The sequence below is a fragment of the Myotis nattereri genome (assembly GCF_964212035.1).
Source record: "Myotis nattereri genome assembly, chromosome: 15".
NCBI lineage: Eukaryota > Metazoa > Chordata > Mammalia > Chiroptera > Vespertilionidae > Myotis > Myotis nattereri.
The window spans coordinates 45,613,216-45,629,502 of record NC_138090.1 but is presented as its reverse complement, the minus strand read 5'-3'; the positions used below and the strand labels follow the sequence as shown (position 1 = coordinate 45,629,502).

The 16,287-nt window shown below is 56.6% G+C and overlaps 1 protein-coding gene across 2 annotated transcripts in view; it reads right to left on the bottom strand.

Moving 5' to 3' along the window:
- Window positions 1–16,287, bottom strand: part of NECTIN2 (nectin cell adhesion molecule 2) — a 28,590-nt gene that overhangs the window by 1,255 nt on the left and 11,048 nt on the right. The window contains exons 3-8 of one of the 2 annotated variants that reach the window (XM_081106827.1): window positions 13,234–13,530; window positions 12,056–12,173; window positions 10,909–11,057; window positions 3,832–3,985; window positions 693–756; window positions 478–564 (exon numbers count right to left, since the gene is read on the bottom strand). In XM_081106827.1, coding sequence (XP_080962953.1) covers window positions 478–564; window positions 693–756; window positions 3,832–3,985; window positions 10,909–11,057; window positions 12,056–12,173; window positions 13,234–13,530 — 869 coding nt within the window. Of the gene's footprint in view, window positions 1–477; window positions 565–692; window positions 757–3,831; window positions 3,986–6,341; window positions 7,040–10,908; window positions 11,058–12,055; window positions 12,174–13,233; window positions 13,531–16,287 lie in introns of those variants that run through there. The other variant, XM_081106828.1, reaches the window with a different exon arrangement.

Here is a 16,287-nt window from a genome sequence, read left to right as displayed (position 1 = left end):
TGGGTCAATCATATGGCTTGTCCCTAATTCAAAGCCCCGAGCGTGGTCCTTACCCTGTCAACCCTGGGTCTCTACTTTGTCTCTTGGTTTCTGACCTAAGTCTTTCCCCATGAACCTTTGACTTTAATCTTGACCTCAACTCCTTAACCTGAAGCCTGAAACAGCCCCTTAAACTTTGACTAGTTACAACTTCAATATCTGACCCCTGACTTCCAGTAGATGGCTAATGGGTCTCTATGTCTTGTCTTGCAGTATCTAGCCAATGTGGATGTTCAACCAGTCTTCATTGACTGACTTTAAACTCTAACCTCATGTCCTCAGAATTTTTCAGTCATGACCTCCCCCACTGAATTGTAAACACAGCTCGATGCCATAAGCTCTGACCAGAAACACAGCTCTGAACTTGAGTTGTGACCTTTAATCCTTAACCTCTATGTCAGCGACTGTACCCAGCCTCATCCTCACCCGAGATCCTACCTGCTCAGCACACGAGACGCCAGCATCAAAATAGGGGGTCTTGAGTGGGCTGTGCTCTGAGGCCCCAAGAGTGAAGAGCTGGGAGGGCTGCAGTGGGAGGGGGGGGGATAGGTCAGGACCCCCGCCCAGCCCACCCTCTTCCCCACTCCCTCTTCCCCACCGTGGCCTTGCTGGGGAAAGGCGGGGGCGGCCTGGGCTCCGGGCAGAGTGCTTACCATCTCTGGCTCCTCCAGCTTTGTCTTTGGGGCTGGTGGCTTGTATGAGGGAGGCCCCTCCAGGCTGTGGGGGAGGAGGTAGACAGGTGGAGGCTTAGACCTAAGAAGCCCCCGGACCCTAGGGCCATTGCACAAGCTCCTCCTTCTGCCTGATATCCCTTTCTCCCCCCTCCCCCATTCCCCTTGCCCAGCTAACTCCTACTCATCCCATGAATCTTCTTCCAGGAGGCCTCCCTGACTCTCCAGGAGGATCACAATCTCCTGTGATGTGGTCACATCTGGTTGTACACCTCCCTCTTAGGGCACTTAACTGAGTTTGTATTTGAAGTGTTATTTTTTTTTTTTCTCGATTGGAAGGGAGGGAGGGGGAGAGAGAGAGAAACATCGATATGAGAGACACAGCGACTGGTTTGTCTCCTGCATACACCTGACCCGGGGTGTGGGGGAGCCTCCTGGGGGTGGGGAGTGAACCCACAACCCAGGTACATGCCCTTGTCCAGGAATCGAACCAGTGACCCTTTGACCACTGAGCAACACTGGCCAGGGCTGAAATGTTATTTCTTATTTCACTCAATGACTATACCCAGCCATGAGCAATGTGAGGGAGAAAATGAGATCTTTGATCAACATGGTGTTCCCAGAACCCACTATGAAGAATTCAGTAAATATTTGTTAAGAGAATGAATAAAGGATTGAAATGCTTTCCTATCCTCCAAACCAGTGGTCGCCATGAACCACCGGTTGGCGACTGCTGCTCCACACTATGTCAAGTTCCCTCATTCTACATACCCACGGATCAGAGCATCCTGTATACATAATAATAATGGGCACTTATTATGCCTTCAATACCCAACTCAGCCCTGGCTGGTGTTGGTTCGATTCCTGGTCAGGGCACATGCCTGGGTTGTGGGCTCTCTCCCCGGTAGGGGGCATGCGGGAGGCAGCCGATTGATGTTTCACTCTTTTTTTAAAAAATATATTTTTATTGATTTTTTACAGAGAGTAAGGGAGAGGGATAGTTAGAAACATCAATGAGAGAGAAACATCGATCAGCTGCCTCCTGCACATCTCCCCCTGGGGATGTGCCCGCAACCAAGGTACATGCCCTTGACTGGAATCGAACCTGGGACCCTTCAGTCCGCAGGCCCACGCTCTATCCACTGAGCCAAATTGGCTACGGCTGATGTTTCACTCTTACATCAACCTTTCTCTCTCTTTCTCTCCCTTCTTCTCTCTCTAAAAATCAATACAAATATTACAAAAAAATAAACCAACACAAAAAACACTAACTCAGATATCCCCTCCTCCAGGAGGCCTTCCATGACCTTCTGGCTTCTCTCAGCTCCCTTAGGTTCCCTAGCTCATCCCTGGCCATACTGCACCATCACTGCCTGGGCCGGTCTGTCTCCTCCAGACCCTGAACCCCAGGAGGCAGGGCCAGGGCCATCTCAGGCACCACTGGGTCTCAGCGCTGGGCTGGGCGCAGGAGGTACGAACTGCAGGTGGTGTTTTGCTTTGACTAGATGATTGAGACAGTGGGTCACACACTATCTTGTGCATCAGAATAACTTAGGGAGCTTGTTATACAGAGTCTGAACCCTTCTTGTGAAAGTCCTGGTGCAGCAGGTTTGGCATAAGCCCAGGAATGTGCATTTTTACCAAGCGTTCCCATGCCGCTCCCCCACTGAGTCGTGTTATTCCATAATTTATGTTTCCATGATATATGTATGTGTGTGGACACTTTATTTTTATTGATTTTTTTTAATTTAGTTTTTTAAATATATTTTATTGATTTTTTACAGAGAGGAAAGGAGAGGGATAGAGAGCCAGAAACATCGATGAGAGAGAAACATTGATCAGCTGCCTCCTGCACACTCCCCACCGGGGATGTGCCTGCAACCAAGGTACATGCCCCTGACCGGAATCGAACCCGGGACCATTCAATCCTCAGGCCGACGCTCTATCCACTGAGCCAAACCGGACAGGGCCTGATTTTATTTTTTTTAAATATGTTTTTATTTATTTCAGAGAGAAGAAGGGAAAGGGAGAGAGAGATAGAAACATTCATAATGAGAGAGAATCACTGACTGGAAGCCTCCTGCACACCCCCTCCTGGGCATCGAGCCTGCAACCCAGGTTCACAGGTCGACCCTCAACCAGTGAGCCACGTATGGACACTTTTTAAATGTTTGTCTCATCATTGCGTTCCTACCTCCAGGGCCTGGTCCTGGGTGGCTACTTTTTGAATATTGGTTGAATCGATGCATGGATGTGAGACTTTGTCGAGATTCCATATGTCAAATACATCTCATCAAGCCTGGCACATACAAGGGCTCTATACAGAGAAGTATGGCTAGTTTCCCCCAATATCCAGGCTCCTTTCTCATACTAATAAGGATTTTAGCTGGGCACATGGCCACCCAGAATAAAGACTACATTTCCTAGCTTGCCCTGCTGCTGGGGACAGCCATGTGACAGGTTCAGGTCAATGGAAGTGAGAAGTGATGCATTTCCTTAAAGGGTGACTGAATACCCTGTATTTCTTTCCTTTTTTAAAACAATATATTTTTATTGATTTTAGAGAGGAAGGGAGAAGGAGAGATAGAAACATCGATGCTGTGTGTTACAGGGCATTGATCGACTGCCTCCTGCACACCCTCCACTGGGGATCGAGCCCGAAACCCAGGCATGTGGCCTGACCGGGAATCAAACTGTGACCTCCTGGTTCACAGGTTGACACTCAGCAACTGAGCCATGCCCGCCAGGCTTGGAATACCCTGTATTTACATTTCCTTTCCCACTGGCGGGAACGGGGGCTTTGAGGCCAGGATAGCCGTGTCTGGCTGTGAAGTGTGTGGGTAATGACAGGAGAGTGGGTTGCCTTTGAAATGTGAATAAAGGTGGAGCAACCAGCTAGCAAGAGCCTGGGCTCTGATGACTTCACATAGCAGAGCTGTCATATCCATGATTTATGAGACAGAAGCTAGCTCTCCTCTCTATCCTACTTAAGTTATAGTTATTTGGGGTGTCTTCGTTGCACAGAGCCATTACGGGTGGTTTTCTCCCATCTTTACCCCCACCTCAGGATCCCCAGTTCTGGGACCCTTCCCTCATCCACTGCTTCGAATGCATCACTTACTCGTCTTCCTCCTCTGCCACCTGCAGCCTCTGTTCCTTCCGCTGCTGCCGGCAGATGAGGATGCCCGTGGCGACCACAGCGGTAGCAATGATGGCAGCGATGATGCCCCCAATGATGCCACCGGTGGCTCCTGCACCTGCTGTGTTGGGGGACTCTGCAAGAAGAGGGACAGCGTAAGGGGGTCTCCAGGAGGAAGCCACAGCTCCTTACTCCCAGCCCAAGTCATCACTCACCTGCCTATCTCAAAGGCAGGGGACATTCTTTCATTCAACTTATCCTTACCAAGCAATTTTTGTGGAATAGAGTGGTGAATAAAACATACAAAAGCCCCCACCCCGAGAGAATTTATGTTCTAGTTGGGCAGGGAGACCAACAGTACAGAAACAACTACAATATGCCCGTAAGTGATATAGGATAAAACTATAGTGGGTCTGGCTGGTATGGCTCAGCTGGTTGGGCGTAGTCCCATGTACCAAAATGTTGTGGGCTCAACCCCCCGATAGGGGCCCTGCAGGAGGCAGCCGATCAATGTTTTGTTTTTGAAAAAGCTTCACATTAAAAAATATATATATTTTTATTGATTTCAGAGTGTGAAAGGGAGAGATAGAAACATCAATGAGAGAGAATCGTTGATCAGCTGCCTCTTGCACGCCCCCTACTGGGGATCGAGCCCACAGCCTGGGCATGTGCCCCTGACTGGAATGGAACCCGGGACCCTTCAGTCCGCAGGCGGATGCTCTATCCACTGAGCCAAACCAGGTAGGGCCAATGTTTGGTTTTTATATCAATATTTCTCTCTCTCCCCCTTCCTCTCTCTAAAAAGAAATAAAGAATCTTTAAAAAACAAACAAACAAAACTGCAAAGTGGGGAAGGTGATGGGAAGTGATAGAGCAGGTAGTCAGAGGGAGGCGTACTGCAAGGTGACACTTGAGCAAAGATCTGAAGGAGCTGTAGTGGGGTGAGCGATGGGGGGGGGAGGGGCGGGGAGTGGGGTGAGAACATCCTGGCAGAAATGGCAGCCAGTGCAAAGGCCCTGAGCAGGAAGCTTTGTGCTGTTTTTAAGGAACAGCAAGGAGCAGAGTGGAGGAGGGGGTGCACGGGGAGATGAGGGAAGGGACCTGGTGGGAAGGGAAGTAGAGCTACAAGGCCGAGAACTGGGGGATCCCGGGGTTAGGATCACAACCAGTCATTACAGGGAATGCAGTCATCCCGGTCCGAGGATCAGAGCTCCTCCGACCCCACAGGAAATGCCGAGAGAGAAACTCATGGCCTCATGGGCCTTTCCTGTGCAACACGCTTCACACTTCCTAAAGCTGTTATTGGAGTAATTGCTTGTGTGATTGCCAAGTTCTACCCTAGGCTGTGAGTTCCGAGGGACGGGCTGGTCTTGCGAGATGTGAAAGGGTGGGTGGGCATGGGTGCTAGGGACCTACTATAGCCAGATTGACAAAATCCCCGCCCCTGCCCTCTAGGTGGGTGGGTGTGTGTGTGTGTGGGGGGGTTGGAAGGGGGTGTTAGACGATAAGCAACCAGAATGCAAAAGCCCCACCCCTTCCATGAAGCCCACTCCACAGATGAGGAGATCCAGCCCCCAGAGGAACCAGGACTGCCCGTCCACACTGCCTGTTCCACAGCTGGGCTTTCTCAGGAGGGCTTGCGTGTGGGAGGATAACAGAGTAATTGCCGCTCAGTCCACACCAGCCACCCTCAAATCACTGTTATTCCAGGCGTCCTGACTGCGGGTGAGGTCTCCCCGCGTCACAGCTTCATCCCCAGCAATTAAGTGGAAGTCAAAACTGGGAGAAGTAAACTCACCAAGCCCTTCCCGGCCCCCAGCCCCACTGGGCCGAGGAGCTGAGCCTACTGAGTCCAGCGACAGCCTCGGGAGCAGAGACAAGGCCGTGGCAGTGGCCCTGGGGCCAGGGAGCGGAGGTGGCGGGGATTTACCCCTGCCCCTCCCATTCCCCCACCTCAGTCCCCAGCCTGGGGTTGGGAGAGGTTCTGGTTGAGGGGAATTAGGCGGGATGCAGCCCCTACCTCTGAATCACTGAAAATTCCCTCTAGCTGGGCCCCAGGGGAAAAGGAAGAGGAAGGAAGCTGGGAAAGGCCACTTCTCGGGGTGGAGAGGGGGGACTTTCCTGGTTTCTCAGTACCCACGCACGCCTTGCCTCCTGGGGGCCCCGTCGGGGGCAGCGTTCCCTTCCCAGGTCTCAGTAACCTTGGGGCGTTGGGTCTGCGCTGCTCCCGGATAATCTGACCATAGCACCCTCGGCAAGCGCCCAGGGGTCCGGGATCCCTTGGCCTCGGGGAAGGCAGCCTCAGTGCTGGAACCTTCAAGTCCAAGCCCTCCAGTCTCTAAGCCCAGATCCCATCCCACTGGCTCGGGGTCTCAGCACCCAAGGTGTCCTTCAAGGACCCAGATAGTAAGAGCCCCCCAGCCTCCCACTCCATGGAGCCCAGTTCAGCTTTCCGACCCCCAAGGAGGGGGTCCACTGTATTACAAGACACCCCCGATTTTTCCTCCAAGTTTATTAACTCCTGAGTGTCACAGGGCAGGGCTGGGGCAGGCCAGAGCCAAAACCAAGTCTCTGGGGGGGTCCGCTGTGGGTCCCCCTTCCCCTCCCCATGCAGCCCTGGAGCTGTAAGTCCAGTGTGTGATATTCCACCTCCCTCTGAATCCCAGGAAAGTGGGAGGTAGCATTTGCGCTCCAGTGTCATCCAGACAAACGAGTCCAACCAGTCTGTCACCCGCGGCCCCGCAGGCTCGTCTGTCTCTCTGTCTGGGTGTCTCTCTGTCTGGGGGTCACACGTAAACCGCCCGCCGGGAGATGAGGGAGCCGTCCAGCTGGGACTCCATGTCATCCTCGAGTGCCGGGGATGGAGGCAGCATGAGGCCTTTCTCTGCCTTCTCCTCCTCTTCCTCGTAGTCCTCCTCCGTGTCCTTGCCGTCCGGCCTCGGGGGCCCAGGGGCCGTGGTGGTCCAGAAGACGGGGCCTCCGTTCTCAAACACTTGAGTTTTCGGATCATAGGATCCCCGGCCGCTCTCTGGTCCTCCTCCTGCTGCTCCAGGGCTCTTCCTCCTCCTCCTCACCCTCAGCAGGATGAAGGCCAAGGCCCCCCCAGCCAGAAGCAGCAGCACCAGCAGTGTCCCCCCCACGGCCCCCCACACCATTGGACCCTCATCTCGGGAAGAGGCCCGGGGGCCGTCTGAGGAGAGAGAAGGAGGGGTGAGAGAGAGAAAGGGAGACACAAGGTCAAGAGGATACATCTGGGGAGGACACGGCAGGGGAGTGACAGGAACAGGGAGGTGACTGACTGGGCAAAATGGGGGGGGGGGGAGCCCATTCACTCTTTGCTACAGGCTGAGTGCTCTGTATGCGGAGGGGCTGCCAGCGGGTGGCCTCAGATATCCGTATACCCGCACAGTATTATTAAACTTTCTAGCCAACATTTCAGAAACCAGGTGATTTCACTGAAAATTCCATTTGGGGGGGTGTGGGGGTCAGATCTGGCAACACCAGTCTCATGCCCTCCACCTGGTGATGGGCTGTAGCGGAGTGAAGGCTGTGACTGGGCAGGGAGCAGAGTTCCACACCCGGCCACCAGGTCACGCGCCAGACCCGGGAGGCATGTGACCCCTTGAGGATGAGCTGAGGTCACGGTCACAAAATCTTGGGGTGGATCCAGCCAGGAAGAGGGAGAGGTGGATTTGAGCGGGGGGGCTGTCTGACTCCAAACCTCTTTGTACTCGAGAGGAGAAGGGACCTTCTGAGAATTCCTCCCTTGAAGCGCTGGGAGCGCCTGGTCTGGGCGGCGTGGCCTGCCTCCTGCCTGGACAACCCATCCCCAGTGCCACCCCGCTCCTGCCTGGGCCACCCCCCTCCTGCCTGGGTCACCCCCCTCCTGCCTGGGCCACCCCCCTCCTGCCTGGGCCACCTCCCTCCTGCCTGGGCCACCCCCCTCCTGCCTGGGCCACCTCCATCCTGCCTGGGCCACCCCCTTCCTGCCTGGGCCACCTCCCTCCTGCCTGGGCCACCCATCCCCAGTGCAGAAAATGGGGCTCATGAAGCCCACTGTCCCTTGCCCTCTAGTGCCCCCTGCACTGGCTGAACTGTAGGGGGAGGCCTGTCAGAGGAGGAGAGAGGTGACAAGGAAGCCAGGGAGGGCTGGGCTCCACACCAGGGACAGACATGATACAATGGGAACCTGCTCACACATGCTCTTCCCCCACCCCCTGTGCAGGGGGAGACCAGGAGGGGCCCACTTACACAGATCCTCCCCTCCCCAGCCTCTGCGCACAGGGCCCTGAGGGCGACTTGATGGGTGTTTTTTAAAAAAGGGCTGTCAAAGCAGTTAGTGACTCGCAAGCAGCAGTAAAAAAGAGCAGGAATGTGCCTCAAGTATGAAGGGTAAGTACTACTTTGTGAACCTTTTTTGGGGAAAATATATGTCTCTCCCTGAGCACTAGGCGGGTCTGGAACTGGCTACAGCGTGGAGGGACGTCTGCTCCTGGGGTGGCACTGAGCCAGCAGCGAGTGTTCATGGGCCCGGGGCTGAAAGTTCTCCCAAGTCTCCCCGAAGGGACGTCTAGCCTGTGGTGTGGCCTGTGTACCCACGTTTGCACCGGCGTGAACCCCACACGAGGCAATGACGGCACGTCTGGGTCTGGGTGCGTGGGGGAATGTGGTGTGTCCTGAACCCTCCTGCCAGGAGCGGGGAGTGTCTTCTGGGGCGAGGCTACTTGTTGGCAAACTCACTGCCAGGGTCAGGATTTCTGTCCGTGTTTCTGTTGGCATCTACCTGTGGGGGTGGCTGTACGGTGTTTTTGACTGCCCCTCGGTCTGTGGCTACCTTTGGGATAGTCCAGGGGAGGGGGCGTCTTTCCTTACGGCTCAGTCTTTCTGGGGCTGTGATTCTGTGTGCATCCCTGGCCCCCAGTCCCCGACGGGCCTCGGGGTACGTTTCACTGGGCGGACACGGCCAAAGGGCTGAACTCTGGAGCTGGTGTGCGCCCAGCAGTGGACGACCCTGGGGTTTCTGCATGTGTGTGTGGGGGGGAGGGGGCGGGATGTGTTCATGGCTGTGTATTCCTCCGATGGCCCTTAAGTGTGCCTGCGTCTGTGTTCTGCAGGCTGCAGCCCTTGGAGGTGCCTTCTGAGTGGGTGGGAACCCGTTTCTCAGGTGTGTTTCTGGGGTAGAGGTTCCCGTTGGGTGCCTTGCTGGGTGGGTGGAGCCGACTTCTCTGGGTGTGGCTTGGAGGGCAGGGACTGTGTCTCATTCACTACTGTGTCCCTGAACCCTCCTGCCAGGAGCGGGGAGTTTCTTCCGGGGCGAGGCTACTTGTTGGCAAAGGAGAAGGCATCAAGGAGAAAGCCTGGCCAAGAGGAAACCTCGACTAGTATTGTCAGATGACAAGTGGTTGAAAGAGACCCTCTCTAAGGGGTTTTGGGAGTTTCTGAGGGTGTGCACCCCGAGTCTGCCGGGGAGTTTCTCCACATTGATCTGAGCGGTGATGTAACGGCATGTGAACTGCAGATTCCCGTGACCCTTTCCCCTCCCCCAGCACATCCGGTGGCCGTGTCCCCCTTCAGGTGTGTGTGTGTGTGTGTGTGTCCCAGCGGGACATCAGGTGGAGAGCTGGCCAGCTGAGCGTGTTGTCTGTGACCGTGTTTCTGAGGGGGCCCATCATATCTCCTGGCGAGTGTCTGCGTTCCCCAAGAGAGGTCTGTTGTCATCGGGTGTCTTTCTAGATGTGTGTGATGTCAGATTGTCTGGGGGGTCTGCCTCCAGCCGTCTTTTGTGTCTGTCTTCACACCGGTCTGTGGTCGTGCTTGGGAGGGGGCCAGGCCACCGTTCCCGTGTCGTGTGTCCACACAGGTATGTGTCACAGAGAGCCACGCTGGAGGGAGTTTCCAGAATGGCTCATCCCAGGACGTGGGGTGTTTCTCGGGCTCCGGCTGGCTGTTATCTGGTTTTGTTCAGTGTCTTGGCTGTGCCCCTGCCCGCTTGGGGGGTGTGTCGTGGTGACACAGTGTGTGGGCTACATTATGGGCGAGGTTGTTTTGATTCCAATGCATCTCCAAGCACAGGGTGTGTCTGTAGACACCGGTCCTGCTGGCTGTGGCTCTGACATGAAGGGGACTCTCCCAGCCATGGGGTCCGTCTGTGTCTGAGTGTTGAGGTGCATGGCCCCGTGGCAGTCCCTGCCTCGCCCCAGGTGTGTGCGTGCACGGCTGAGATCCCAACCCCACTGCACAGGCTTGAGTCTGCCTTCGCTCTTTTCCTCTCTGGCTGTGTGTCTTGGGGTCTGTGTTTCTGAGTTCGCATCCAGGGGACTGGAAGAACTTTCCACCCACAGACCCATTTAATCATCAGTCACCGTTTCCAAAGTACCAACTCCGGAAACACAAATGCCCGTGGCTCCAGACAGAAATGACCAGTATTCATTGTAAGAAATTCGGGTCTGGCCCTAGCCGGTTTGGCTCAGTGGATAGAGCGTCCGCCTGTGGACTGAAGGGTCCCGGATTCGATTCCGGCCAAGGGCACATGCCTGGGTTGCAGGCTTGATCCCCAGTAAGGGACGTGCAGGAGGCAGCCGATCAATGATTCTCTCTCATCACTGATGTTTCTATCTCTCTCTCCCTTTCCCTTCCTCTCTGATATCAATAAAAATATTTTAAAAAAAGAAAAGAAATTCAGGTTTGTTTCCGCCTGTCTGCCTCATTTGTGTCTCTCCAAGGGTTAGTGGTGTGAGTCGGTGGGCATCTCACTGGCTGGAGCCCAGGCAGGGTCACTGGTCTCTTCCTGAAGACCCTGCCCGCCTCTCCCCTCTAGGAAGCGCCCAGCACAGGCCTCCACCTCCAGAGCTCCTCTGCCAACACCTACCCTCTATCAGCCCAACCCAGGTCCCCCCTGGGGGCAAGAGAGAAAACCACACCACCCTCCTCTCCCCTCAGCCAGGCGGGTCAGGACCCCTCCCCAGCCGGCGGCACAGCCTCCCCCAGCGCAGCCCAGAGCCAAGAGAGGAGCGTGGGGACAGACCCGGTCATCACACGCCGCCCCCGAGACCCGCTCACCTCGAACGAGGACCACCTGCTCGGCCCGGCCCGTGCCCACGGCGTTGCTGACGGTGCAGATGAAGGTGGTGTTGACCAGCCTATCCACCAGGTGGACCATCAGCTGGGGGCCCTGTTCTTTTGCTGAGGCTGGTAAGGAGCCTGAGGTCCTGGAGAACGTGGAGGTCACATGAGGGGGACAGCAGGGTCCACAGAGCACAGGGCAGATCCTTGATCACACAGCCCGCAGGAGCCAGGCTCCAGGGACCCTGCGCTGTCCGCTCCCTCCTTTTGGAGGATCCCCAGTTCAGGCCACAGCCCCTCCTCCCTCAGACCCAGGAGCCCAGGCCCCCAGCCCCTCCTCCCTCAGACCCAGGAGTCCAGGCCCCAGCCCCTCCTCCCTCAGACCCAGGAGTCCAGGCCCCAGCCCCTCCTCCCTCAGACCCAGGAGCCCAGGCCCCCAGCCCCTCCTCCCTCAGACCCAGGAGTCCAGGCCCCAGCCCCTCCTCCCTCAGACCCAGGAGTCCAGGCCCCCAGCGCCTCCTCCCTCAGACCCAGGAGTCCAGGCCCCAGCCACTCCTCCCTCAGACCCAGGAGTCCAGGCCCCCAGCGCCTCCTCCCTCAGACCCAGGAGTCCAGGCCCCCAGCGCCTCCTCCCTCAGACCCAGGAGTCCAGGCCCCAGCCCCTCCTCCCTCAGACCCAGGAGTCCAGGCCCCAGCCCCTCCTCCCTCAGACCCAGGAGTCCAGGCCCCCAGCCACTCCTCCCTCAGAACCACGAGTCCAGGCCCCCAGCGCCTCCTCCCTCAGAACCAGGAGTCCAGGCCCCCAGCGCCTCCTCCCTCAGACCCAGGAGTCCAGGCCCCCAGCCTCCTCCCTCAGACCCAGGAGTCCAGGCCCCCAGCCCCTCCTCCCTCAGACCCAGGAGTCCAGGCCCCCAGCCACTCCTCCCTCAGAAGCACGAGTCCAGGCCCCCAGCGCCTCCTCCCTCAGAACCAGGAGTCCAGGCCCCCAGCGCCTCCTCCCTCAGACCCAGGAGTCCAGGCCCCAGCCCTTCCTCCCTCAGACCCAGGAGTCCAGGCCCCAGCCCCTCCTCCCTCAGACCCAGGAGTCCAGGCCCCCAGCCCCTCCTCCCTCAGACCCAGGGGTCCAGGTCCACCCAGGACTCACGTGCTCCAGACATAGTCTGTGGGCTCCGGGTTGCTGCGAACATCACAGTTCAGAGTGGCCTCACTACGGCCGAGGTACCAGTTGTCGTCATAGCCAGAGATGGAGACCTCGGGGGGGTCTGGAGGAAATGGGGGGATTGGCTCAGAGAGGGGAGAATCCCAAAGGGGATGACAGGCAGGCAGACAGACGGAATCCTATAGAAATGGAATAGGTTGGCAGGAGGTGAACCGTGGGAACCGTCAGGGGCGAATCCCTCCGGTGTCTGCGGAGGCCAGGACAGGGACCCCGCTCCCACCACTTGGGGGAAGTTTTTCTCAGCGCAGGCAGTACCCTGGGGGCTGCTACCGACTGTGCTATTTTCACTGCAGAGTAGATAAGGGAATCTGGCTGAGCCTTGGTCTAAGCCAGCGGTTCTCAACCTGGGGGTCGCGTCCCCTTTGGGAGTCGAACGACCCTTTCACAGGGGTCGCCTAAGACCGTCGGAAAACACGTATATAATTACATACTGTTTTTGTGATGAATCACTATGCTTTCATTGTGTTCAATTTGTAACAATGAAATTGGGGGTCACCACAACATGAGGAGCTGTATGAAAGGGTCGCGGCATGAGGAAGGCTGAGAACCACTGGTAAGCGAAGGCATTGTTGGGAGGAGTGTGAGCATGTTGCTGTGGGTGACTGAAGGACAGGGCTGGTGGGCACAGTGCCAGGGGAGCCTCTCGGGCCGTATGAGGGGCTGTGCGTGTGCGCAGTGTTGGGAAGAGCTGGCATAGAACATCCTGGAAGGGGTCAGTACTGTCAGGGCCCAGTGGGGTGGATGGGAATCATTTTCGGAGGCAGGAGTTGGTGTAGAGACCCTAAGAAAGCCGATAGAAACCGTGTGGATGAGCGTGTGTGTGTAAACAGTGTTGGTGCAGGCAGTGCAGACTCCGAGTGGTTGATACAGGCAGTGGGGGCAGCGTTTACACTGAGGGTGGCTGCGTGGAGCCAGGTAGACGACACGGGGACAGTGTGTGGATGTGGCCGGGGAGCCGGGGGGGAAGTACAGGCGAAGGGCAGGTAGGCAGGGCAGAATGTGGCCCAGAGCCAAGGTGGACAACGCTGAGGGGCAGTGTAGACAGTGCCCGGGGAAGCCAGCGTAGACAGCAGGAGAGGTGCGGTCACGGGTGAGGCACTCACAGCGCACAGAGAGGGTCACGGGCAGCAGGGCCGGCTCCTCCAGGGCCTCGTGCTCCACCTTGCAGGTGATCTGGACACCATCTACTTGGCTCGAGGGCACCACAGCGTAGCGGCTGGTGACGGTGACTGTGCCGGCCAGGGGCCCGGCCGTCTCGCTCTCCTTGGGCTCCCCACGCAGGGGCGAGAGCCAGGAGATTTTGGCGGGTGGGCGGCCCCCCGAGGAGACACAGAGGGCCACGGGCACCGGCTCCGAGCGGAGGGTGACCTCCTGGGCCTCAGCACGGTTCTGGGGCTGGGCTGGGAGAAGAACGAAGGGGGTGGTGGTCACAGCGGAGCCGAGCAGTGCAGCCCCGACGCCCGTGTTCAAACCCCGGCCCTGCGGCTTAGCAGCTGCGCGGCTTTGGACACAAGTGATTTCCCAGCTCGGTACCTCGGTTCCCTCTTCCGTAAAGTGGGGACAATAAAAGCACCCACTCCACAGAATGGTTGTGTGGACTAAATACATGGATACCCAAATACACTGACGGGTGCCTGGCACGCACGGCTCAACCTCAGCGCTAGCCATTATGTCCTGCAGCCGGTGTCCGCTCCCCGCTCTGCTAGACAAGCAGAGTGTCCAAGAGCCTGGGATTTAAAAAGAAAAGCCCAGAGATCCAGCTGAAGGCCGACTTCTTCTCCGATAATCACCATAATTGTGGTGGCATAAGTGGGATAAAGGCAGTGAAGAAACCCAAAGCTCATCATTTTTTTTGCCCTTTTCACCCATCCTCTTGGAAAACATTTGGAGGAATAAAAACCTCCGGGGGGAACAATGCCAACCCGTAGGTCTGGATGCGTGTCCATAATCAGAACTGGCCCCCGAGCTCTGACTCACAGCGCTCGCTGCCTTCGGGACCTCATCGGGGTGTCCCCTGAGCTTCTGAATGCGAGACAGTCCCCCTCTCCGTCCCTCCTCTTCCCCTTCTCCCTGACCAGCACAGCCTCCGATGGGCCTCCCCACATCTTCCCTGGTCACCCCCACATCTGTCCTCTGACCGCTCCAGGAACGCCCGCCCCTGCTCCTTCCCACCGTGGGGGTCTGGCCTCCCTTCTCCTTGGCTTGCTCTTCCTCCTCCTCCAGCTCCCAGCCTCACTTCCTCACGGAGCTTTCCTGACATCTGACTCTCTCGATAGTGACGCTCACTCACGCCACCTGCTCCCTCCAAGGAAGCAGAGCGGGGCTGTCCCCACTCCTCCCGCCGGAGGGCAGGTGCCCTCCGTGTGTCTCTTGAACAGAACAAATGATTGCACAAGAGAGACCTTTGGGAAGGGCGGGGAGAGGAGAGCTGTGCTTTGGGTTGAGTGAAACGGCTGGTTTCAGCTCCTTAAAAAGAGAAGTAAACACTTCTGGGACTGTACGGCGGAGTCCTCCGGAACTCTGTGGGGCTGAGAGGGGAAAATACACGGCCAGGGTGACATGGCTGCTGGGAAGCTGCTGGGAAAAGGTGAGATTCCAGGGGAAGGCCAAGATTTAGCAAGAAATAGCATCCTTTGGGGGAAAAGTGCCCTCCCTGATTCTGCCCATTCCGCTCGCTGAGGGGCGGGGCCAGTCGCCCTCCTGCTGGAGCCAGAGGCTGGGAGTCCTTCCCGGTCCTCCTCCAATTCAGGGACAAGCACCTACCACCTCCGAAAAGTACCTACATTCCACCCACTTCTCTCCACCCCCATCACCGCTTCCTCCTCTTCGAAGCCAATGCTTCTCCCGTCTGGCCTCCTGCCTTTGTCTCCGCCTTTAATGCCCCCTCCCCCCGTTTTATCTTTTCATAACTTTAACCATCTGATCAGGGTGCTTTTGTGGTCTAACCCCCTCCGACGGCTCCAGCCTCCTGGCCGCCGCGGCGGCCTGTGAGGCCCACGCAGTCTGGCCCTGTTGGTTTTCCTGCCTTGAGGGTCACTCAAGCCCTTGCCATCAGCCTTCTTTCTGTTCCTGGAACATGTCAAGCTCGCTCTCACGCCCCAGCTTTTGCATATGCTGTTCCCTCTGCTTGTGCCTCCGTTCCTCTGCTTGCGGTTGCAGCCCATGGGCAGCCTTCTTCTTCAGCGTGCCCTGGCCGTTCTCTCTAAATAAGAGCACTGGATCTCTTACGCCGAGTGAGTATTACAACATTCTGGCGTTTCTCTTGTTCACTAGTTGATTATCCTCTGGCTTTACCTCTAAAATACTTCCCACCGCCCTAACTGGGTTGGCTCAGTGGATAGAGCGTCGGCCTGCGGACTGAAGGGTCCCGGGTTTGATCCCAGTCAAGGGCATGTACCTTGGATGGGGGCACATCCCCAGTAGGGGGTGTGCAGGAGGCAGCTGATCAATGTTTCTCTCTCATCGATGTTTCTAACTCTCTATCCCTCTCCCTTCCTCTCTGTAATTCAATAAAATATATTTTTAAAAAAATAAATAAAATACTTCCCACCCCCTCCACTGCCTCGCCCTTGGTTTAGTCGCCATCACTTCCTACCCAGACTTACGCAGTCACCTCCTCTGAGGTCGCCCAGCTTCCACTTTCGCCTCCCACACGCAGCGGGAAGGAGCCTGTGAAAACCCAAGTCAGGTCACACCTTTCCCTGCTCAGACTTTCCATAGCTCTTGTTCTCCTAGATCAAAAGCCAGAGTCTTCATGTTGTCTACAAGGCCGTCTATGACCCTCCCCTCCCTTGACCTTGTCTCTGCCTACTTTCCCCCATTCATGCATCTCCAGCCACACAGACTTCTTTGCTCTTCCTTAGATATTCCAGGTGCACCCTACCTCAGGGCCTTTGCACTGACTCCCTTGCCCAAACTCTCTTCCCTTACATAGACCTACACGGCTCCGTCACCTCATTCCAGTTTTTGTTCAAATATTGCCAGACCTCCCTAAAACTTGTAACCTCCTCCCCTCCCCCCAACTTCTACAGCACCTACAGCCACCTGACTCACTCTTCTTCTTTTTACTTACTTTCTGGCACCCTTTTACTGGAGTATAAGCTCCAGGAGGACTTTATCCCTAGAGCCTAGAATAGCGCCTGGCACACAGTAGGTAT